The following is a 25,847-nucleotide window of genomic DNA, read 5'->3' on the forward strand; positions in this document are numbered from 1 at the left end:
CATGAGGATTTCATTGAATAGCCAAAGAAATTAAAACAGAGGCATGAACAGTAATAAGGCCAGTGGTATTTATCCCAAATTCCATATCGGATTTATCTTCAGAGGACACACAGATTGGAACACATGAAATCACTAACAGTTCTTTCACATTTAGAGGTTTAGTGATCATGGTTATTCTTGGGCAGATAAAAAGGAAAAAAAAATAAAGGCTTAGTGAACTGTCATAACCCTGTGTGGTTATGAAAATAAAAAACTATATTATATTTTCAAGCTAGCTCTCCTCAAGTTTTAATAAGTGATAAAACTAGTTGGGCATGGGGGCTCATGCCTGTCATCCCAGCACTTTGGGAGGCAAAGGCAGGCGGATCACTTGAGTCCAAGAGTTCGAGACCAACCTGGGCAACATGGCAAAACACGTCTCTTCAAAAAATTAAAAAAAAAAAAATTAGCTGGGCATGGTGGCGTGTGCCTGTACAGCCAGCTACTAGGGAGGCTATGGTAGGAGGATCGCTTAAACCCTGGAGGCGAAGGCTGCAGTGAGCTGTGATGGTACCACTGAGCTCCAGCCTGGGTAACAGGTGAAACCCTGCCTCAAAAAATAAAATAAGTAGATAAACTTTTTATTATTATTATTATTGTTTTGAGACGGACTGTCGCTCTGTCACCCAAGCTGGAGTGCAGTGTTGGAATCTCAGCTCACTGCAACCTCTGCCTCCCCGGGTTCAAGTGACTCTCCTGCCTCATCCCAAGTAGTTGGGATTATAGGCATGTGCCACCATGCCTGGCTAATTTTTGTATTTTTAGTAGAGACGGGGTTTCGCCATGTTGGCCAGGCTGATCTCGAACTCCTGACCTCAAGTGATTCACCCACCTCAGCCTCCCAAAGTGCTGGGATTACAGGCATGAGCCACCATGCCCAGCCAACTGTTTCATTTTAAAAGATACATGGGGAGGAAGATTTGTAGTTTAAGCTAAACGGGAGAGAAAAGCCACTTTGATATATACATATGAAGCACAGATTGCCAGTGCTTGCTAAGGTGTATCCCACAAAGTATTGGCTGCCTCTTCATATTTACGCCTGTTCAGCCCAAGCAGTGAGTGTGGAAAAATGAGTATTAAACATCAGAGGATTTTGAATAATGGCATTAAAGGTAAATACACTAATTTAACATCTTCGACTTATCTTGAAAACCTTGCCAAACCAGTAATGTACATTCTCCTGAAGATGGGAAAAGAGAATGCCCACAACTCTTCCTGTCACTGACTGAATGGGCCCTCCTGTTACTCTGAGAGACTATTCTCAGAGAAAAGCAGACTTGGCGGGGTGCGGTGGCTCACACCTGTAATCCTAGCACTTTGGGAGGCTGAGATGGGCGGATCACTTGAGGTGAGGAGTTCGAGATCAGCCTAGCCAACCTGGTGAAACCCCATCTTTACTAAAAATACAAAAACTAGCTGGGCATGGTGGCAGGCACCTGTAATCCCAGCTACTCACGAGGCTGAGGCAAGAGAATCACTTGAACCCAGGAGGGGAGGTTGCAGTGAGCCAAGATCGCGCCACAGCACGCCAGCCTGGGTAACAGCGTCAGACTCCGTCTCAAAAAAAAAAAAAAAAAAAGCAGACTTATGGCTGCTTCTTTACTTCTTTCTAGAAAGGACCTAGGCAGGTGCCACCATGAGACCCTAGAGGACCAGCGCAAAATGGACAGCACATATGCCTCCTGGGGTGTGGCAAGCTGGGCGTTCCCCCAGCTCCCTTCATACCTGCAGCAAGGCACTTGCTTGATCTATAAGTAAAGCTGTCAAAGAAGCTGCAGCAAAGGCGGTGGGCTCCAGATTACCAATTCCCTAAAGCAGCGGTTCTCAGCTAGGGTGATTTTGCCCTAAAGGGGCATTTGGGAAAGTCTGGATACATTTTTGGTTCTCATGACTGGGGATGGTATTGGCATCTAATATGTCAAGGCCAGGGATGCTGCTACACATCCCACAATGCACATACAGGCCCACCACAAAGAATGATCCAGCCCCAAATAGTGCAAAGGTTGAAAAGCCCTGTCCTAAAGATAGGCCAGGTGATGGGGTGGCTTTCAGCATTGCTGTAAATACAGCACCCACCTGGGCCATTCAATCCTCCCATTCAGTCCTCTAAGAAGTTATGTGTATTGTTTAGAATGTATTGGGGCCGGGCATGGTGGCTCACACTTGTAATCCCAGCACTTTGGGAGGCCAAGATGGGCGCATCATTTGAGGTGAGGAGTTCGAGACTAGCCTGGCTTACATGGTGAAACCCTGTCTCTACTAAAAATACAAAAATTAGCTGGGCATAGTGGTGCACACCTGTAATCCCAGCTACTCGTGAGTCTGAGGCAGGAGAATTGCTTGAACCCGGGAGGCAGAGGTTGCAGTGGGTTGAGATCATGCCAGCCTGGCCCACAGAGGAAGACTCTGTCTCAAAAAAAAAAAAAAAAAAAAAGTATGTGTTGGTAGAGAAGGTTAAGTGCCCACGGTCTTAGGTTAAAAAAAAAATTTCTTTAGGGTTTTTACTATCATCATCTTTTGAAATGTATAAACTGAAATTCATTTAGTTTTTTTTTTTTTTCACATTAGAAAGGCCAGGATCCAGAGCAAGACTGATCAAAACCTGAAACAGGCCGGGCGTGGTGGCTCATGCCTGTAATCCCAGCACTTTGGGAGGCCAAGGCGGGCGGATCACAAGGTCAGGAGATCGAGACCATCCTGGCTAACACGGTGAAACCCCCTCTCTACTAAAAATGCAAAAATTAGCTGGGCGTGGTGGCGCACGCCTGTAATCCCAGCTACTCAGGAGGCTGAGGCAGGAGAATCACTTGAACCCGGGAGGCAGAGGTTGCAGTGAGCCAAGATTGTGCCATTGCACTCCAGCTTGGACAAGAAGAGCGAAACTCCGTCTCAACAAACAAACAAAAACCTGAAACAGAAACAACTGTTCACCATTTTGAGTCTCTATAATAATAATGTTTGCAGGCAAGTTAAATGCATTAAAATGACAGAACTAGGGAAACTTCAGACACTACTCGCTCATTTTATAGGCAAAGGCAGAAATGCTCAGTGGCAAAGCTGGGGTACTAAAAAATATACATCCTAATGGTTCTCACCTCCTAGGAAAAAGGAAGATGGTTCTTATCTTTACTTATTGCAGTGAATACTGGATTTATCCTGAGACTGTGTCCAAGAAAATATACAGATGCTTTTTGATCTAGGAGATTGAACTTGAAAAGTTTTTTCCTGGAACACCTCCGTATGCACAAATTCAGTACAAGAGTCATGCCTTAATCTGCACAGTGATGGTGTTTACACTGGCACAGTGGAAATACAGGCAAAACCAGATGCGGAAAAAGGCCAGGGAATTAAGATGGACTGGACCCAAGCAAGGAGCACCTTAGTTGACAAGTTGCAAAGGTAAGTTCTGAGAACCCATTAGAGAGTAAAGACCCATCATCAAATATCCAAATGCCAGCTTGCAGGCCAAAGGACTTCCATACAATTTTGAACAGTCAGTTATTCATTAGAGGGAAATTATCCAGCTTGTTATATTTGATCCACTCAATGCATTCAGGAAAAACACAGATCTCTGTTGGAGTTCAACATACACTACCTGGTCATCTTCACCACATCCTGTGTCTGAAAATTGTTCCCATCTTAAAGGAAGAAATGACATTCTTGAGCCCTCCTTCCTGCCTTATGTGATATTTTCCACCTAGTACTTCAAACGTCCCCAACCTGTAAAATATAGTTTGAGCCTTCAGAAACCCAGGCTACAAACCTTAATGCTGTCCTGACCAAACCCAACCCTCTGTTGAACAATTTCTCCTTGGGTTAGAAGAGGAAAATGATCCCTGATTCCCATGCATACATGCAGGATTAAAAGAGATAATGTCTGGGAAGAGGCCTTGGATTCTTATTTTATTTATTTATTTATTTTGAGACAGTCTTGTTCTGTTGCCCAGGCTGAAGTACAATGGCGTGATCTCAGCTCACTGCAACCTCCAGAAACCCAGTCTCTACTAATAATACAAAAATGAGCTGAGTGTGGTGGTGAGCACCTGTAATACCAGCTACTTGGGAGGCTGGGGCACGAGAATCACTTGAACCCAGGAGGCAGAGGTTACAGCGAGCCAAGATCATGCCACTGCATTCCAGCCTGGGTGACAGAGCGAGACTCTGTCTCAAAAAAACAAAACAAAACAAAACAAAACCCTAGGCAAACAGACAAGACATTACAAAGACCACTATGGAAGCAGATATTTACAAATACAGTCATATATTCTGTCTACTCCATCGTTTAGGAGACAGGAAATCCAGAGTTCAAGTCCAACCTACCTTAAGCAAATTCAAACTATGTAATTACAAAGCAGCTTAATGATTACTGGTATCACAGAACGGTTCATCAGAACATGTGTCTATATAGCAACATCACTTGGCATTTAAAATATAAATCATTTACAAATGTCATTTAATTTAGATAGAACTGTGGGAATATGAGTTGGGGTAAAATGAGGGTAGAGGAAGGACAGAGGGAGAAAGTAACAGCCCCTTTCCAAAAGTGTCTGGGGTTGAGGGTTTCCAAACATTAGATGCAAAGTAATGCCAAAGGAAGCATGTGGGATGATAATCACAGTGATCTTTTTATTTTTTTTCCCAAAAAGTAATCTTTTTTTTTTTTTTTTGAGATGGGGTCTCGCTCTGTTGCCCAGGCTGGAGTGCAGTGGCGCGATCTCTGCTCACTGCAAGCTCCACCTCCTGGGTTCACGCCATTCTCCTGCCTCAGCCTCCCGAGTAGCTGGGACTACAGGAGCCCACCACCATGCCCGGCTAATTTTTTGTATTTTTAGTAGAGATGGGGTTTCACCATGTTAGCCAGGATGGTCTCGATTTCCTGACCTCGTGATCCGCCCGCCTCAGCCTCCCAAAGTGCTGGGATTACAGGCGTGAGCCACCGCGCCTGGCCCCAAAAAGTAATTATTCTTAACCTGCTTCCCAGGCTGGATTTTGTAGCACTATAGCTAAAACTTCCAGACAGACAGATTAGTATGAGGGTGGAATCTGAGGATATGGCACCCTGAAAATGCAGGAGACGACAGACAGTGTATATACATGGAAACAATCTGAGGGTGTGACACCCTGGACACACAGGGTCTCTGATGCCTTGGACGTCCTGGACCCAAGCTGGAGTTTTCTTTTCTTTCTTTTGAGGTGGAGTTTCACTCTTATTGCCCAGGCTGGAGTACAATGGCACGATCTCGGCTCACCACAACCTCTGTCTCCCGGATTCAAGCAATTCTCCTGCCTCAGCCTCCTGCGTAGCTGAGATTACAGGCATGCGCCACCACACCCGGCTAATTTTGTATTATTTTAGTAGAGACAGGGTTTCTCCATGTTGGTCAGGCTGGTCTTAAACTCCTGACCTCAGATGATCCACCCGCCTTGGCCTCCCAAAGTGCTGGGATTACAGGCGTGAGCCACCGTGCCCGGCCTGGAGTTTTTTATTAAAGCAATTCTTCAGATCTTTGTTGCAAAAGCAAATGAGGCAGCAGATAGACACCTGCTTCGTTCAAAAAATCAGGAGGCACTTTCAAAAAATCAGCCCAGTATACTTACTTTGAGGCACGAGGGTGGGGCAGAAAGGACACCTGCCAGATGGCTCTGGGCTGACCTGGGGCCAGCATGGAGGGAAGGAGGCCCTTTGGATTCCCCACCTTCTGCGTGGCTTCTGCTGGGAGTGGACATGAGGCAGGCAGAGGCCGGGGCTGGCAAGACCAATTGGCATTTTGTGAATAGCTAAGTAGCAGAAGCACGTAACACATGAACATGGTGTTTTAGAAAATAAATCCCAACAATCCACTGAGGTTCAGTTTTCTTCGGCTGTACTATAAAGAAAAAATGGAGGAAAAGAAGAGTAAAGACAGACTGACGGGGAGGAGAGAAAGAGAGGGTGGCGGGCGGGTTGGAAATGAGAGAGAAGAAAGAGAAAGGATGGCTGCATCTCAAGTGGTGCTTTTTCCCAGGGGTTCTACCGTGACCGCTCAGAGGATCCTGTGGGTAGAGACAGGAATGACAACTCTGCTCACTGTGAGAGATGGCAAGAGAGGTCTTGGGAAAACTTTGGTCTCCAGCATTTGGGGCCTGTTTTCCTGCTTGGCCTTTGGGAGAACGTGCTTTTGGGTGATCACAGGAGATCTTGGCTCCTTGGCTTTGAATTTGGATTTGTAGTTTTGCACTCCCCGTTTCTGCAGAAGCTGCAAGGCAGCAAGGTAGCGAACGTTGCTGGGGTCTGGAGGGCACGCCAGGTTTTTCTCAGACAGGAGGGACCAATGCAGGCAGCGCTGCTCCGGATCGGCCAGCAGGGATGTCCGGGCCGCTGGGGACGGGGAGGATGGCGTGTTGTTGACCATAGGGTGTTTGGCCAGCTCACTGGGTCTCTTTTCACCTTTCTCATCTGCTGTTTTCAAGCCGTATGCACAAGCCACACACCCATCCTTTTCCACACTTAGCACCTTCTCTTCTGACTGCAAGAAAGAGTTCTTACTCTTCTTACCCAGAACATCCAAGGCATTTGAAAGTGAAGCCTTCAGGGGAGGCAGAACTAGGAGGGCCCTGGAAGTCAGGGGGCCTGGGATGGACAGCCCTCTGTGGGCCCCTCCACTGGGGTTCCCAAGGGCCTTGCCCCTGTTAGTGTCGGGAATGGCCCAGTCTTTGTTGCACCAAATAAACTCCTTGATTTGCAGACTTTTTTTCTCTGCTCGAAAGTAGGTGGGAAAGCAGATGTTGCTAATTGCCCTGGAAGCAGTGCTGGGGCCCTGGGGGGCTGCCTGAGTCTGGGAGGGGCTGCTCTGATCCTTCTCTGGGCCCCCCTCAGTAGGAGGCTTGGTCTCAAGGCTCCAGTGGGAGAGGTTAACACACACTAAGCAATCGCTGCAGGCACCTTCCCCTACCCTCGCCTTTTTTGGTGTCTTCCTCGGCCAGATGCAGGCAGCTGGAGAAGTCCTTCCCCACCCTTGGACCTGCAAATAAAGCAGCATGTTACTCCTCCAGCTGAGGGGCCCAAACCGTCCTTGCTCCAATTTTGGCCACATTCCCATTTTGGCAGTCTTATGTGAAACAATATTCTTATTTTTATTTATTGTTTCACTACCCCTTCCCCTACTAATAATTTTCTTAAAATTCATTCACTTAAAAAAAAATTCCTTCAAAGTTGCAAAGCATGTAAAAAAAGTGTAATACCTACTTTCACCCCTATAAAGCAATAACAGTATTTGTAATAGTATTTGTTAATCCTAAATACTAGCAAGGGCATTTGTTAATACTAAAATACTACGCAATAGTATTTGTAAATGGCCACTTTGATGTGCTGACTATATTTCTTTTCAAATGCATATTTAAATTCGAAGCTATTAAAATAAAATGAAAACCGTTCATACTTGTCCCACCAACAAGGATTTCGAGCACCGCCAGTCTCTGCTTCCCATACCTGGGGAACACTGTTGCTTGGAGAGGCTGGAAGGAGACCGAGGAGCAGAGGCAGGTTCTGGAATGCAGAGGAGCCCTGCATACCCAGGGATACCTACTCCCCATCCACGCCCAGAGTCCTCTGGCTCATCTTGCCACAGAGATCACCATTAAAAAAGGGTTGCCAGTAAAAATACAGGACCACATTTTGGACATACTTATATTGATAAATTAGGTATTGTTTATCTGGTAATCCTATGTTTAATCACTGGATTAGACCAAGTTTTCTTATAGTATTATGCTTTTTTTTTTTTTTTTAGTTTTCTTATAGTTTTAAATATAGGATTCTATGATTGATTCTAAGAATTGTTTAAGAGTAAGCCTGCAGACCAGGCGCAGTGGCTCAGGCCTGTAATCCCAGCACTTTGGGAGGCTGAGGTGGGCAGATCACCTAAGGTCAAGAGTTCGAAACCAGCCTGGCCAATATGGTGAAACCCCGTCTCTACTAAAAATACAAAAATTAGCTGGGCATGGTGAGCACCTATAATCCCAGCTACTTAGGAGGCTGAGACAGGAGAATCACTTGAACTCAGGAGGCAGAGGTTGCAGTGAGCCAAGATTGTGCCATTGTACTCCAGCCTGGGTGACAAAGAGAGACTCCATCTCAGGAAAAAAAAAACAACAAAAAAACCCCACAGAGTTCTAAGTAGAACCATTAGGAAAGAAGCCTCAGTTCTCTCAGGGAGTTCAGCACAGCTGTTAACGAGCTCAGGGTTCTAGAGTCCAGGAGACCTGGATTCAAGCCCTGCCTTGGCTACTTATTGGCTGGGTGATCTCGAGCATGTTACTTTATCTTCCGAGTGACTCGGTATATTCATCCACAAAGCGAGGCTGGGAAGAAAACTTGCCCCATATGGCTATTGAGATGTTAGATGAATTAATTTATCCAAAGCACTTAATACTGTGCTGTCCACATACTAAGTGGCCATAAATACCCACAGTAGGTGCTGCTATTATCATCAGTAATATTTTACCTCGATTCCAGGGTTTCTACATGCCATTGATTCCACATTTTTTGGTAATATTAACTACTTTTGGAAAAAACAGGTTTGCACCAAAACACTGATGTGCGAGAGACAGAAAAGCTGTGACTCAGGAAGATACTTACTGCCTCTTCCCATCCAGTTCCAATAATAAACTCTTTGGCTTTTTCATCTTGTTCAAGCGTAATGTCACTGATATCGAGAAGACAATAAACATGATTTTTTTCACTTTTTCCATCTGGACAAGTATAGGTTGGTTCTGTTTCTTCTGTGAATTGAATTTCATTATTTTCAGCATTTTCTAAGTCAGTCTCATTTTTCTGACAGAGATCCATTACTGTGATGGTTGCTTAAAGTTTTTAACATCTTCTTGCTGTTTGAAAACATGAATGGAACTTCGTTTTTAATATTAATTTTTTTTTTAAAAAAGCAATTCAATACTCAGGTGAAATATCTTCAAGACACATTCAGGAATATGGCCGGCCACGGTGGCTCATGCCTGTAATTCCAGGAATTACTTTGAGAGGCCAAGGCAGGCGGATCACTTGAGGTCAGGAGTTTGTGAGCAGTCTGCCCAACATGGTGAAAGCCCGTCTCTACTAAAAATAAGGCGGGTGCCAGTAATCCCAGCTACTCGGGAGGCTGAGGCAGGAGAATCACTTGAACCCAGGAGGCAGAGGTTGCAGTGAGCTGAGATTGGCCACTGCACTCCAGCCTGGGTTAGAGAGTGAGATTATGTCTCAAAAAAAAAAAAAAAAAAAAAGAAAAGAAAGAAAGAAACATTCAGGAATAGACTGAGAACAAATATTATGAAACCATCCACTGCCAACCACTGGCACTATGAAAGATAAGGCAGCCAGGAGCGATGGCTCACACTTGTATTCTCAGCACTTTGGGAGGCTGAGGCTGATGGAACCTGAGGTCAGGAGTTTGAGGCCAGCCTGGCCAACATGGCGAAACCCCATCTCTACCAAAAATACAAAATTAGCTGGGTGTGGTGGTGCGCACCTGTAATCCCAGCTACTCGGGAGGCTGAGGCAGGAGAATCACTTGAATCCAGGAGGTGGAGGTTGCAGTGAGCCGAGATCACGCTATTGCACTCCAGCCTGGGCAACAGAGTGAGACTCTGTCTCAAAAAAAAGAAGATATGAAGAGACATAGGGAGAAGATGGCCATCTACAAGCCAAAGACAGCAGCCTGGAACAGAGCCTCCTCTCACAACCCTCAGAAGGAACAAACCCTGCCAATACTTTGATTTTGGACTTTGAGAATCCAGACCTATGAGGTAATACATTTCTGTTATTTAAGCCACTCAGTCTGTGGTACATTGTCATGATGCCCCTAGCAAAGTAAAACAGTAGGTGATGGTGATAACCCTATCTACCATTAATGGATGTTTTTCTGGAAAATGCACTTGGCATTTAGAATCTAGACAAAGGGTCTGGAAAGTTGTAATCCTGATCAGAGCCAAAGAGCTGAACAGTTCCAGTCCTGTTTACCGGCTGTGTCCATTGAGCAATGACTTACTTTTCTGGGTCTGTTTGCTCATCTATAAAAAGGGCAAAAGTGGCTGGGTGCGATGGCTCACTCCTGTAATCCCAGCACTTTGGGAGGCCGAGCTGGGTGGATCATTTGAGGTTAGGTGTTTGAGACCAGCCTGACCAACATGGTGAAACCCTATCTCTACTAAAAATACAAAAAAGTTAGCCAGGTGTGGTGGTGCACACCTGTAGTCCTGGCTACTCAGGAGGCTGCAGCAGGAGAATTTCTTAAACTTGGGAGGCAGAGGTTGTAGTGAGCCAAGATCACGCCACTGCACTCCAGCCTGGGCGACAGAGTAAGAATCCATCTCAAAAAAAAAAAAAAAAAAAAAAGGCAAAAGCATGCATGATACCTTCCTACAGATGCAGAAATTAACTAGAATACCTGAGCAGTGACCACCAAAGCTCTGGCTCAAATGCTGATAAGCACCCAGTGTCTTCTCAAGAAGTTCCTTGCTTGTGATAAGACAGAAGCCACAGGGGACACCCACTCCTTGCTTTTTCTCAGCCAAACATGACCCATGCCAGAAAACTAGTTTTTTTCATTTTTTGTTTAGGAAAAGATCAGTACTTCTTATGACAAATCTGTTTAATTACCATTTTGACTTTTTCACATAAGCTTAGTTTTTTTGTTTTGTTTTGTTTTGCTTTTGAGACAGAGTCTCACTCTGTTGCCCATGCTGGAGTGCAGTGGTGCGATCTTAGCTCATTGACAAAATTTACTGGAGTAAATTTTGCATAATTTCAAGTTGGAAGTTGTACCTCCGCCTCCCAGGTTCAAGCAATTCTCCTGCCTCAGCCTCCCAAGTAGCTGGGATTACAGGCATGAGTCACCATGCCTGGCCAACACTACATTTTTATAAGCACTTTACTTATGTAATGAGGGTTCATAAGGAACTATATTGATTCCTTGTGACTCAAAACTAAGAATCATCCCTGAGTCGATTAACACAGTATTATTAATCAAAAGGTCAGATTACTGCATACCAGATCACCAGATGCACCTTCAGAACACTGGTGTACTTCAGGCAGGATCAAGACGCTCCGCTACCGAAAGAGAATATTGGTGGTCTTTTCCTAATTAAAAAGAAATTCAGTTAGTGGATAGGAAAGTTGTATTTTAAGTTTCTCTTCTCTAAACATACTATCAAGTTTTTTTTGTCTCGCTCCGTTGCCCAGGCTGGAGTGCAGTGGTGTGATCTCAACTCACTGAAACCTCTGCCTCCCGGGTTCAAGCAATTCTCCTGCCTCAACCTCCCAGGAAGCTAAGACTACAGGCGCCTGCCACCATGCCCGGCTAATTTTTTTGTAACTGTCAAGTTTTATTACCCATTCTTGTCTTCCAGCTCATGTTAGCAGATGACACGCAGAAATGGACAAGAATCAATAGAGAAGATCAAAGAAAAGAGTGGATATGTGATTCCTTGCAATTTGTATGCAGTTTTACTTTTATGTTGGAATGCAGACATCTATATTCATATAATATTTTCTGGTAGTAAAATTATGCCTGACTTACACATTTGACATAAACCAAGAGCTCATACCATCCCATTTCTTGGCTTCCATTGGACTTTACAACCTGATTCAGTTTGAGAATCACCAGGATAAAGCATACATCAAAGTCCATACAAACGTTTTCCACCACATCAAGAAAACACAAAGATCACAGTGAAGATGTTGCCATGGAGATGCATTTGCAGATGCAACTCTAAAACTGGATTTAGAGTACAAAGCGGGAAAGCTCAAAGATGTAGGCCAGAAGGTATTAAACTCTATTACACAAGCTATTAAAGTGATTAGAACCAACATATACAAAAGAAATAGTTGACTCTGATCCAAGCCCCCAAAATGCATGTTTGAATAAACAAGAATAAACCCAAAGAAAAATTGATCAAAGAACTTAAGATATTTGGAAATGAAATAAAGATGGTGAATGAGAGCCTAAAAAATATAGCCTATGGAAATTTACCATAATCCAGAAAATACCTTTTCTAGTAGCATTTAAAGACAGACACAAAAAGGAAATGATCAGCCAAATAACTGTAAAGTGGTTTATTTTCTTTTACCAATAATATGATTTGCTTCAAAATAATGTGAGGTTGAGGTTAGGGATGGAATAATGAAACCAAAGTGCCCTTAAGTTCTGTTTGTTGTAGATGGGTATGAGGACATGGGGATTAATCGTACTATTATATTTTTATGTAAGCATGAAATTTCCTGTAATAAAACTTTTAAAGCCATGATGTTATCGGAGAGCTCCAAGAAATGAAATGTGGAATAATGATAGAAGCCAGGGTACGATGAATTTTGACCTTAAGCAAACTGAAATAAATGTGGTTTGTTTGTTTTGGTTTTTTGTTTGTTTTTTGTTTTGAGACACTCGCTCTGTTGCCCAGGTTGGAGTACAATGGTGCGATCTCGGCTCACTGCAACCTCCGCCTCCTGGGTTCAAGCGATTCTCCTGCATCAGCCTCCTGAGTAGCTGGGATTACAGGCATGCGCCACCATGCAGGGCTAATTTTTGTATTTTTAGTAGAAACGGAGTTTTACCATGTTGGCCAGGCTAGTCTTGAACTCCTGACCTCAGGTGATCCACCTGTCTCAGCCTCCCAAAGAAATAAATGTATCAATGAACAGATAACATAGTTTGTGTAATTTTAAGTTGGAGTAAAGACCGTGAACAAGGACTTATTGAAAAAAAAAAACACAGATGTACAACAAAGATATAACATCAGATAATAGGGTTTATAAAAGTGATTTAGAGGAACTCCAGAAGTATTTGTCCAATTATTCTTAAGTCACAGTACACAAGGCCTTCTCATTGAATTTATTGAATGGCCAAAGGAACAGGTGTAAATGCAGAAAAGAACAGACATTACTATTTGGATCTGTGACACTATATTGAGATCATGTAATTTGTTAATGAACTGAGAAGTACATAGACTATCAAATGCTCCTTTGTTATACATCCGGCAAAGTTAATGTAGCTTTAACACCTAACCAATCTATAATTTAGAGTACGAAGTGTCTTGCTCTTGAAATGAACAAAGACAACCATTAAGCTACCACAGTCAACAGTAGAGGCATACCAATTGAATACAGCAAAATGACATGTTTTCTGTTGTGTGTTGTATAAAAGTTAAAATTGGAAAAGAGGGGGAGAAATCAGTGTAAACTGAGAACAATGAACGTATCTCCTATTTATAAATAAGTAACACTGCCCAAAGAAAAACCTATGTGGAAAGAGACCACCCGACCAAGAACATAAAAAAATTTCCAAAGGCCTGGTAGCTGAAAAGAAGTGAAATGATAGCAGAAGAAATGACCATGCCATATAGTACAGAAAGGGCCTTTGTATTTCTTTGCATTTTTTCTTTTTTTTTTGAGATGGGGTCTCATTACATTGACCAGGCTGGTCTCCAACTCTTGGCCTCAAGCGATCCTCTCGTTTTGGCTTCCCAAAGTGCTGGGATTACAGGCGTGAGCCTGGACTTTCTTTGTTTTATATATATATATATATATATATATTTTTTTTTTTTTTGAGACCAAGTCTCGTTCTGTTGCCCACGCTGGAGTGCAGTGGCATGATTACGGCTCACTGCAACCTCTGCCTCCTGGGTTCAAGTGATTCTTGTGCCTCAGCCTCCCAAGTAGCTGGGATTCCAGGCGCATGCCACCATGCCCGGCTAATTTTTTTTGTATTTTTAGTAGAGACAGGGTTTCACCATGTTGGCCAGGATGGTCATGAACTCCTGACCTCAGGTGATCACCCGCCTTGGCCTCCCAACGTGCTGGGATTATAAACATAAGCCACTATGCCTGGCCCTTCATATTGTTTTGATAAAGAAGGTAATAACGTGGGTACTTTATTATTTTAATGAAAATGAAGTTAGAAATGGACTTATAAAAAAAATAGAACTCTTATTTTGTGTTTGCTTGTTTTTGGTTTATGTCTTTTTTTGCCCCAGATAGGACTCAAGCTGCCAGGCTCTTTTTGAAGAAGGCTGCAGTGGGTACACTTGAGTTAGGAGGAGTACTGTCTGTCAGTCTCAACTACCTAGCATTAGTCAAGACAGGCAAGGATAGGCTGCAATAACAAACAGCCCTATTTCTTTTCCAGTGGTTAAAAAAACATAGGCTTCTTTCTAACTCATGCTGCAGGTTCATTTTATGATGTCTGGAACTCTGTTCCACATCATCCTCACTCCTGAACATGAACTGACCGAGGCCGCCTGCGTCGTCGGAAACCACAGCCAACTGTGATGCAGAGTGTGATGGCAAACATGGCTCTTAGATGCTTCTTTCTGGAAGTCACTCATTTGACTTCAGTTCACATGTCATTAGCCTGGAGCAAATCACAGACATTGCCTAACTTTAAGGAGAAGCAGGGCTAATACTTCCTTCTATATCTCCAGGAGGAGTAAGAAGCCAGATTTTGGTGACTGATCATACTGTCCTGGTACCACATTAATCTGGTATCATTAGACGTGAAATACAAAGAAAATGACCCATATGTACTGTGAATGTCACTACCTAAAATGTGGACATTTATCATCATTGAAAATAGAATCGAGACTCCCTGGACCATTTCCTAGGAATGGGAAGTCCTAGATTTTAGGAAGATAAGACTGGACTTAAAACATTATAATGCGGTTCTTAAAACCTTTTTCACCAGGCGCGGTGGCTCACGCCTGTAATCCCAGCACTTTGGGAGGCTGAGGCGGGTGGATCACGAGGTCATGAGTTCAGTACCAACCTGGTCAAGATGGTGAAACCCCGTCTCTACTAAAAATACAAAAAAAATTAGCTGGGCGTGGTGGTGGGCGCCTGCAATCCCAGCTATTCAGGAGGCTGAGGCAGAGAATTGCTTGAACCCAAGAGGCGGAGCTTGCAGTGAGCCGAGATCACGCCACTGCACTCCAGTCTAGGCGACAGAGTGAGACTCCATCTCAAAAAAAAAAAACAAAAAACCTTTTTCAAATTTTTGGATTCTAAAATTTATATGAAAACACAAAGGCCCAAGAATAGATTGAAAGGTTAAAAAAGAAGTTGTAAGAGTGCACTGATGAATATTGAGATGATATAAATAGGAATCTACAGCAGGATTCTTTACACTGACAAGCCAGTTTTAGAATTTATTGGGAAAGGTAAAGGAACTAGAATAGCGGAAACATTTTAAAAAGGAAGAATTAAGTGGAGGAATCACACTACCCAGTTTTAAGAATTACCATAAAGCTACAGTAATCAAAGCAGTATGGTATTAGTGAATGAAGAGACACATAGGTCAATGCGCCAGAATAAGGAATCCAGAAATACACCCCCCCAAATATGGCCAATAGGTTTTTTTAAACAAAGGCACACAAATAATTAAATACAGAAAGGACTGTCTTTTCAACTAATGGTGTTGCAACAATTAACCGACTATATGCAAAAACACTTTACAATGGATCATAGATATAAATCTTAAAACTGGACAGCTTTTATTTGGGGGTTTCCTATTTTTTATTTTCACTTATTTATTTTTGAGATGCAGTTTTGCTCTTGTTGCCCATGCTGGAGTGCAATGGCATGGTCTCGGCTCACTGCAACCTCCGCCTCCGAGGTTCAAGCCATTCTCCTACCTCAGCCTCCCGAGTAGCTTTATGATCTTATAAGTCACTCTATAGTTTCACTTCTATATAATAACTTATAGTCATGTATAGTTTCACTGCTGGTCTCAACTGGTTTATCAGCCATTGGGGTCAGCCCACATTCAAGAGGAAGGGGCACAGACTCTTCTTCTGTATGGGAGAAGTATCAAATAATTTTCAGACATGTCTTGAACCACCACACCATGCTTTTCTGACTCCAGAGTCCATGTGTACTTCTTTTCACTATATTGTGTGGACATACTTGTTCCTGGGAATCCAGTGCCAATCAGACAGCGGCGATATGGTGAGTTATATTTGTTCTGACCTCGTGAGACTCCATCCAGCCCCACTAAGAGTGAAAAGAACATTCCTACCTGGTTCCTGACATGATTGCTCCTTACTAGAGATCAGTATATTCAGAATGCCAAAGCTCCACTCCCAGTGGTATGGGGAAGCTCCAAGTGGCCCAGTCAAATGTGGCAGGTTATCACTAACCAATAAGAGCGACCGACTATCTGTGATCAAGGCTAAAAAATGCCAGAGAAGAAAATATAATCGCTGTAGGGGAAGATAAGTCACTATATTGGAAATGAACACTTCCAAGACAAAGAAACACTGGTTTCAATTAAGATACAAATGCTGGGAAAAGAAAAGTCAGTGCAGGCTGGTGCAGTGGCTCACGCCTGTAATCTCAGCACTTTGGGAGGTTGAGGCAGGAGGATCACTTGAGCTCAAGAATTTGACAACAGCCAGGGCAACACAGAGATACCCCATCTCTAGAAAATTTTTTTTTAATGGCCAGGCGTGGTGGTGTGTGCCTGTGGTCCGAGCTACTAGGGAGACTGAGGTGGGGGATCGTGTGGGACCCAGAGGGAGATCTTGTCTCTAAATAAATAAATAAGTAAATAACCCCAAAAAGAAAAAAAATTTAAAAGTCAATGCATAACGTTAACTGGTACATATACTGAATCTCTAAGAGAATAACTCACTAGTTGTACCACCTTATAAATGAGAAAAAAAATGCAGGAAGGTGAGGAATGTTCCAGGATCACTGTGAGAGACAGCTACTGCTGCCCAAAGAGCCACTGTCTTTGCCTACATTGCAGCCTCCATTGCAGTTGGATTAGAGACTTGTGACTAGCCTGGTCAACAGACTGTGAGTGGAACCAATGTGTGTTACTTCTTGGGTGAGGCAGTGAATAGGTAACGTCCTCCTTCAGTTCTCTCTTCTCTTCCCACAGTGACCCTGGGGGTCACATGTTGAGTTAGCGGCTCCACAGAACGGAAGAAGCCTAGATTTTGAGTCACAGCTTTGAGAAATGTCCCCATAAACCCTCATCAGACTGTGCACGGATGAGAAAAAACTTAATTACTCCAGCCATGAGATTTGAAGAACTGCTTGTTGCTACACCAGTCTGTCCTATACAGGTAAGTACAGTTACTGAGATTGTGTCAGAGCTGAGATTACAAGGCCAGGTGGGACTCTGACTCTGAGGGGTTGTTCATGTAATGATTATACCTGATGCAAAAAAAGAAAAAGAAGAAGAAGAAAAAAGAAACTAGCTATAACATACTTTTTATTATTATTATTATTATTATTATTATTATTATTATTATTTTGAGATGGAGTTTCACTCTTGTTGCCCAGCCTGGAGTGCAATGGTGCGATCTTAACTCACTGCAACTTCTGCCTCTGGGTTCAAGCGATTCTCCTGCCTCAGCCTCCCAAGTAGCTGGGATTACAGACATGCGCCATCATGCCAGGCTTATTTTGTATTTTTAGTAGAGATGGGGTTTCTTCATGTTGGTCAGGCTGGTTTCGAATTCCCGACCTCAGGTGATCCACCAGTCTCAGCCTCCCAAAGTGCTGGGATTACAGGCGTGAGCCACCGTGCCCATCCTAGTTTTTATTTTTTTATTTTTATGTTTTTGAGATGGAGTCTCACTCTCTTGCCCAGGCTGGAGTGCAATTGCATGATCTTGGCTCACTGCAACCTCTGACTCCCAGGTTCATGTGATTCTCAAGCCTTAGTCTCCTGAGTAGCTGGGATGACAGGCGTGTGCCACCATGCCTGGCTAATTTTTGTATTTTTTTGTAGAAACGGGGTTTTGGCATGTTGGCCAGGCTGGTCTCCAACTCCTGATGTCAAGTGATCTGTCCGCCTCAACCTCCCAAAGTGCCTGGCCAATTATAACATACTTTAAAAAATAACTGGATGAAGAGTTACATACTAAAGGGAACTAGCTATTTAGTCCTCTAAATTATAGCTACCATATAGGAAGTCACATGATGCTAGCAGAAAAGGACTAGTTTCAGGTAAAAAAGGAAAATACAGTTGCTGTTTCACAATAGGAAAATATAAAACATAAAGTATTTTACCACTATAGAAGGGAACAGATGTCTGTAGTTATTACCCTGTGTAAAGCCAGATTGGTATGTACCATAAATTCAGGCTAAAAAGTGCCTATTAGAGATTGAAAGTCTCATGAACACAAGCTCCATGTCTTTGGAAGATTAAAAATGTGCTTAATTCAAAGATACAACTCTGATTAGAGGCAGAATTAATAGCATATAAGGTTAATTTGTGGTCATGGAGAGAAAAATGGGTAAAAATACCTGCTACAATAAGCTCTTCTAGAATGTTCCTGAAAGACAACGTGGTAGGCAGAATTCTACAAATTCTCTCCCCTCAAGATTTCCCACCCTAATCCCTGGGTGAATAGGATGAAATATAACATCCACAAATATGTTATATTACATGGTAAAAGGGACTTTGCAGATGTAATTATGGTTATTAACCAGTTGACCTGAAGATAGGATATTATTTTGGATAATCAGGGTGGCCCTAATCAAATGACATAGTCTTCTAAAACAAACTTGTCTTAGCTAGCAGCAGCAGAAGTCAGAGATACAAAGCACAAGAGGAATTCAATGCATTGTTGCTGGCTTTGATGAAGTGGGGGTCACATCCCAAGGAATGTGGATGGCATTTGGGAGCTGAGAAAAAACCCTGGTTTACAATGAGGAATTAAACAGGGATCTCAGTTCTACGACTTCAAGAAACTGAATTCAGCCCACAGTCTCAATGATCTTGGAAGTGGGTTCTTCCAATAAGAGTCTAGACTGGATGACTTAGGAGATCTTAAACAGAGAACAAAGCAACAACAGAAAACTAATACAATAATAATTCAGCTTAAATACTTCTGCTTAAGTACTTTCAATGACTGAGTGAGTGCTCATAACTTTACAGGAATTTTTTTTCTTTCCATTGGAAGCTCTAAAGATTTGAATGATCTCAAATTAAGTCATCCGCAAGCCTGCAAATTTTGTTCCTCAGTTCTGGGTATTCTTCTCAAACGCAAATCTGAAAACATCCAAAGACAGCTATCATTTTGTCAGATACAAATCTCAAGTTCCTCATCATCTTAAGAATGCAAAATTACCTGTCTCTTAAAATGTGGTGCCTGGAACTGAAAGCAATACCTCAAAAGTGGTCTGACTATTAGTGTCTACTTTCAAATCTGACTCCTTTTGATCTGAAATCTACATCTATTAATTAAACAAAGTTACTGTATTTTTTAAAAAGTATAACCCAATCTTTTTTCTTTCTTTTTTTACGACAGAGTCTCGCTCTGTTGCCAGGCTGGAGTGCAGTGGTATGATCTCGGCTCTCTGCAACCTCTGCCTCTTAAGTTCATGAGATTCTCCTGCCTCAGCCTCCTGAGTAGCTGGGATTACAGATGCGCGCCATCACGCCCAGCTAATTTTTGTATTTTTAGTAGAGACAGGGTTTCACCATGTTGGTTAGGATGGTCTCGGTCTCTTGACCTCGTGATCCGCCCACCTCGGCCTCCCAAAGTGTCGGGATTACAGGCATGAGCCACCACACCCAACCCTATAACTCAATCTTGATTAACACTGAGCTTGAGGTGAACTACAACTTCTAGATTTTTTTTTTTTTTCACATGAATGGCTAAAAATTCCTGTCTTCTTTACTCCGTAACCATGCTGTTGATTTTCTTTTCTTTTTTTCTTTTTCTTTATTCTTTTTGTTTTACTTAGATGTAGACCCCAATGCATCAGATCCTTGTAAAATTTCCCCTTTTGTTTTTGGACCATTATTAAACCTGCTTAGATAGTTCACAACCTAACTCTGACTTCCCACAGTTTGACCATTCCTTCTTGCTTGATGACTCCATTAATTTGACGAGGATACCTTCTGTATCTCCATCTACATCACGGATAAAGACGTTGAGAAGGATGGGTAAAGGATAATGCCCTCTGGGTATCCCTTTCACTTGGACATTTGCTAATTATTCAACTAGCTGCAAATTCACCTTCATCTTACTCCCTATGCAATGATCTGGCCTATGTTTCTAAATCTTTTCTACAGTATTCCACATCCATCCATTTAGATAGTCTTTTTTTTTAGAGGAACCTACCAAGAGTTATAGAAGTTGATGTCTCTCTCTCTCTTTTTTTAAAAAGACCTATTGCCTAGATCAGGGATAAAGAATACATTCTGGCCGAGCACGGTAGCTCACACCAGTAATCCCAGGACTTTGGGAGGCCGAGGCCGGTGGATCACTTGATGTCAGGAGTTCAAGACCAGCCTGGCCAATATGATGAAACCCCATCTTTACTGAAAATACAAAAATTAGCCAGGCATGGTGGCTCACGCCTGTAGTCCCAGCTACTTGGAAGGCAGAGGCAGGAGAATCGCTTGAACCCAAGAGGCAGAGGTTGCAGTGAGCCGAGATTGCACCACTACACTCCAGCTTGGGTAACAGGGTGAGACTGTCTGAAAACAAAACAAAAAAAATTCTGAATTGTCAACTCCAAACGAGTAGTGGCTACCTAGAGTGTTGTATTGAGAAGGATCTTATGACCTGACTATAGCAGGAAAAATTTCTGGGGTTGATTAATTATGTCTTCCAGAAAATAAGAGTGTGCCACATGTTTGCCAGTCTGTCTACATAGTCAGATTACAAATATCTTACTGTAGCTTCCTATACCTGGTTGACAGATTCCTAATCCATTAAGGGTGGGGGAATACTGATGGACCAGGAGAAACCAAGGCCCAAGGTATTAAGTCAAACGCAAGCTGTTTATGTCAAAAGCAGATAGATGGTAATCTCTCAAAACTCCTTATCACCTTGCCCCAACTTCTCATTGGCTCTCCACTGTGCCACACACCCTCATCTTCCTACAAGCTACAGATTTAAAGGAATCTTAAATTCCAACCAGGGAAAGATGAGTTTCTGGCAGCCTCATTTGGAGTTTGAATGAACGTTCCTGTGGGTCGGGTCCTTAACAACCAATGCTGAATGAAGGAATAATCATTAGAAATACTGTTAGCCATGGTAGAAGTTAAGTTTCTTAATACAGGACCAATCTTCACTTATATGAACCAGTTAAATAGGTCCTGAAGACTGACCTGGGCATCCTGATCATTTGTGACATAGTTTCTACAGGAAAAAGAGTTGGGAGTCGCATTTAGAAACACACTGGAAGGAGCTGAAACTTTGTCTCAAAGTTAAGCACCTGCGCCACCTAACTTGCACAATTTGTTCATATTTCCAAGAGTATAAATTTTATCCTCCTTGTTAACTATATGTGCCTTCTGCTTATTATATGCCTACAGGTCACAGGAACCTCAAGTATTTCACAGAATGATGCCGAGGAGCGCAGTTTCTACACCATCCCTCCCGATCAGACCACATCTATTCCAATCTCAGTCTCAAACTCTTCCCCTTTTTCAACTCACATTAATGAATTCACTAAGTACCTAGCACTGAGAATAAAAAGTTAAAGCAGCATTCGTCTTCTCTGCTCTCACACAGCTTACAGTCCACAGCAAAGCATACGTCATCAAACACACGCGCTCCACCTGCCAACCCTAAAGCCCAGGCGCATCACGCTCGGCTCCACCTCTTCATCTAGCCCCGCCCCTTCCTGCAGGCCACACCCCTTTCCCTATCAGGCTCCTCCCCTTATGCCATGAGCCTTTCTTCCTCATCTAGCTCTTCCCCTTCCTCCCCCAGTTCCTACCGTGCCACAGAGACGCCTGCCCTTCTTTCAAGCTATCCCATTCAGAAAAGCGCTCTGGCTTGCCCTTTCGAATTCCTCCCCGTCCTCCGTCTACCCGCCCTTAAAGGGTTCCGCGCCCAACGGCTCCTTCTCAGGCCCCGCCCCCTCCCCAGACCCCGCCCGCTCTGGGGAAGCCCCGGCCCATAGTGCCTCTGCCTTTCGCTTCCCCCCGTCAGAGGGTCGCTTCCTTTCGAACGAGGCAGGGACTCTCGCTCTGTCGCCGTTGGAGTGGTCCCGGGCCTTGCCCCAGGGGTGGAGAAATGGCCGTTCACACCTACCTGTGGGGCCGAGCGGATGGAAGGCCCCGAGACAACTAGCCCCGGCCTACTTGCAGGGGCTACTCAGGTCGCTGCCGGCCGCGCCGTTGCCTTGGGTTACGACCACGCTGGGGGCCGGACCGCGGCGGAAGTGACGTAGCCCAACAAAGCTGAGCACAGGCGGGGCGGTTCGTGGCACCTCCTACCCGCTCCGGGCGCTGCCGCCGGAAGGGCCGGCGACGGAGGGTCTTAGATGGCGGGGCTGGAGGCCCACCCGGGCTTTCGGGCCGGCGAGTCCCGTGGGGGCGCCCTTGTGCCTGCTAGGATATTTAGCAGATGGCAGGCGACCAGAAACGTCCTCACTTTTCTCCTTCGGCCCCCTGGGGAACCGCCGTGAGCGTTTCCCACGGACACAAACTTAACAGGCCCAGAACGTCCAGGGAGGACGCGTTGTGAACCTCAAAGAGCCCACTTACGTGACCGACAGCACCGGGCCGACGGGCACTCGCTGAACTGGCCCGGAGCAGCACAACTCTGAAGTGGGCACTGGCATCTTTTGTACAAATAAAGGAAAGTGGCCCCACGTCCCTAAAACAACAGCTTGCTGAAGAGAGATCGCAAAGCATCCCCCACTGCAGCTCGGGCCTGACTCCAAAGCTCTTCTGCTTTAGAAAGTGTGACTATTTCTGCTGTAGAAAACCGGTATCTAGGCCGGGCGCGGTGGCTCACGCCTGTAATCCCAGCACTTGGGAGGCTGAGGCGAGTGTATCACCTGAGATCAGGAGTTCGAAACTAGCCTGGACAACATGGCGAAACCCTGTCTCTACTGAAAATACAAAAATTAGCCGGGTGTGGTGGCGGGCGCCTGTAATCTCAGCTACTTGGGAAACTGAGGCAGGAGAATGGCTCGAACCCGGGCGGCGGAGGTTGCAGTAAGCTGTGATGGCACCACTGCACTCCAGCCTGGAGAGCAAAACTCAAGTCTCAAAAAGAAAAATCGGTATCTAAGTTCTCTAGCACTGTGATTGCTCCAATGAGACGGATTCAGCTATAATTCTGTTCCAACTTTTTTCATACGTGAAAGCTTATTAGGTACCTTGTTCACATAAACAGGAAGATGCCAATAAAAGGGGTTTTATTGTATCTCAAGCTAGTAAGTATTAACCAAAAACATTTAAATGTTTTATCAGGTGACAATTTGTTTTGGTCTTCCTTCAGATCTATTGAAAACAGCTGGGCACCGTGGCTCACACCTGGAATCCCAGCTGAGGCAGGAGGCTCCCTTGTGCCCAGGAACTGAAGGTTGCAGTAAGCTATGATTGTGTCACTGCATGCCAGCCTGGGAAACAGTGCGAGACCTTGCATATTAGAAAAAGTTTCTGGGAAGTATACCAAAAGTCTTAACTAAGATTTGCTAAATGAATATTAATTAAATAACCTAACAGCAAGTACATGGGGAAGTTGGAGGATCTAGAATCTGACTTCCTTGACACCAACTATTCCTGCATTTAGCAGGTAAAAGCCCGATAGCATGATTGAGTGGAAACATGAAGGGACAAGGGTTTGGCTAGTTATGTTTATAAAAAGTCAACATAGGAATTGAGTCAAGATACCAGAAACTCTACTTATAGTAAGATCCCAATTGCAAAAACGGAGAATGGAAGCATACAGAACTGTACCTTCTGCTCAATTTTGCTGTGAATGTAAACTTCCTCTAACACATAAAATGTATTTTAAAGAAAAAAAGCCAGGAGTGGGGCTTGCGTCTGTAATACCAGTTACTCACAGGAGAGGCTAAGGCAGGAGAATCACTTGAGACCAGCTTGGGAAGTGTCACAAGATCCCATATCTATTTTTTAAAATTAAAGGGGGATGGCTGGGTGCGGTGGCTCACACCTGTAATCCCAGCACTTTGGGAGGCTGAGGCGGGTTGATCACTTGAGGACAGAAGTTCAAGACCAGCCCGGCCAACATGGCGAAACCCCATTTCAAAACCCTAATACAAAAATTAGCCGGGTGTGGTGATGGACGCCTCTAATCCCAGCTACTCAGGAGGCTGAGGTGGGAGAATCACCTGAACCCGGGAGGTGGAGGTTGCAGTGAGCCAAGATTGCACCATTGCTCTCCAGCCTGGGCGGCAGGAAAGGCCTGCTGCAGGGAAGAAAGAGGAATTTAGTCCTGGTGTAAAGAAAGGCACCTCTTTTAAGTATGGGAAGGAACGTGTGATTTGGTCTGAAAGAATACAGTAAAAAGACACGCTTGTAGTTAGCATAATTTTTTAAACTGTGCTCTTTTTAGTAGCCCCAGAAAAACTACAGAAATTGGAAAAATTCAGCGGCTGGGCGCGGTGGCTCACGCCTGTAATCCCAGCACTTTGGGAGGCCGAGGCGGGTGGATCATCTGAGGTCAGGAGTTTGAGACCAGCCTGGGCAACATGGCAAAACCCCATCTCTACTAAAAATACAAAAATTAGCTGGGCATGGTCGTGGTCCGGGTGCCTGTATTCCCAGCTACCCTGGAGGCTGAGGCAGGAGAACTGCCTGAACCCGGAAGGTGGCGGGCCTGGGCAAAAGAGCAAGACTCCGTCTCAAAAAAAAAAAACAAAACAAAACTTAAAGCTAACGACTAAACTACCTGGGAGGTGATAGCAGAAAAAAAATTTAACACTTGGAGGGTAACCTATTCAGTTTCTCAAGTTTTAGTTACTAGAAAGCTTTCTTCAAAACTTCTGCTCTATTAATGCCAAAACCATTCAAAAGGAATATGAGGTCATGAAAATTAAATTCCCTGGATTCAGTCAATTTGAAGAGCCATTCAAAGCCTGTATTTTCGGCAGCACTGTCACATCAATGACAGTGGATTTGGCTCTGTGTTCTAAATAGTGGAAGAGCAAGTTGCCAGATGTTCTACTCTTTGAAAAAAGAGGGGCTGTTACAGAGCAAGTATGTGTGTCTTTGGGAGGAAAAGGGAAAAATAAAAAACCGCCCACCTTCTTCAGAGACTATAACCACTCATGGACTTTCATACTCTAGAATGGCCACTTTTGCTTCCCACCTTTATTTAGAACATTCATCCTCCCCCTCTTCCCTGAGATTCCCATTTAAATTTTTTTTTTTTTTTTGAGACAGAGTCTCGCTCTGTCACCCAGGCTGGAGTGCATGGCGTCATCTTGGCTCACTGCAGGCTCTGCCTCCGGGGTTCACGCCATTCTGCTGCCTCAGCCTCTCAAATACCTGGGACTACAGGCGCCCACCACCACGCCCGGCTAATTTTTTTGTATTTTGAGTAGAGACGGGGTTTCACCGTGTTAGCCAGGATGGTCTCGATCTCCTGACCTCATGATCCGCCGGCCTCGGCCTCCCAAAGTGCTGGGATTACAAGCGTGAGCCACCGCGCCCGGCCCCATTTAAATATTTGTGTAGTAAAATTTGCTAAGGGACTGATTAAGAGTAGACCAGGAAATGTGAAAATCATTACGACCACCCAACTATTTAACAAATTTCTTATCCTATCACCTTGCATACCTGTGAAATGATGGTAGTAATCAATGCCTAGAGAACTTTCAAAACAAAAGGGTAAATCTATGTAATTATTACTCATCCCCATCTATTTTCAAAGCAGACAGATCAATTAACCTGACTGACAATTATACAATATAGACAATCATCCAGGATACCTTGGATACTTTTTTTTTTTGAGACACGTTCTCACTGTCACCCAGGCTGGAGTACAGTGGTGTGATCTTGGCTCACTGCAGCCTTGACCTCTCAGACTCAAAGTGATCCTACCTGCCTCCCAAA

At 44.0% G+C, this 25,847-nt stretch overlaps 1 protein-coding gene across 2 annotated transcripts; it reads right to left on the reverse strand.

Moving 5' to 3' along the window:
- Nucleotides 1-2,454: 2,454 nt before the first annotated feature.
- On the reverse strand, nucleotides 2,455-24,361 carry C18H16orf46 (chromosome 18 C16orf46 homolog). 2 transcript variants are annotated; one of them, XM_002826675.4, is made up of 4 exons: nucleotides 22,069-24,361; nucleotides 11,057-11,146; nucleotides 8,654-8,901; nucleotides 2,455-7,040 (listed from the first exon to the last, which is right to left on the reverse strand). In XM_002826675.4, exons 3-4 carry the CDS (start codon nucleotides 8,861-8,863, stop codon nucleotides 6,063-6,065), a joined length of 1,188 nt encoding a protein of 395 aa, XP_002826721.1. In that variant the 5' UTR covers nucleotides 8,864-8,901; nucleotides 11,057-11,146; nucleotides 22,069-24,361; the 3' UTR covers nucleotides 2,455-6,062. The 2 variants fall into 2 exon arrangements, with proteins under 2 accessions (XP_002826721.1, XP_054390154.1); XM_054534179.2 differs by lacking the exon at nucleotides 22,069-24,361 and adding an exon at nucleotides 21,752-22,045.
- Nucleotides 24,362-25,847: the final 1,486 nt, after the last annotated feature.

The sequence above is a fragment of the Pongo abelii genome, chromosome 18 (assembly GCF_028885655.2).
Source record: "Pongo abelii isolate AG06213 chromosome 18, NHGRI_mPonAbe1-v2.0_pri, whole genome shotgun sequence".
NCBI classification, from domain to species: domain Eukaryota; kingdom Metazoa; phylum Chordata; class Mammalia; order Primates; family Hominidae; genus Pongo; species Pongo abelii.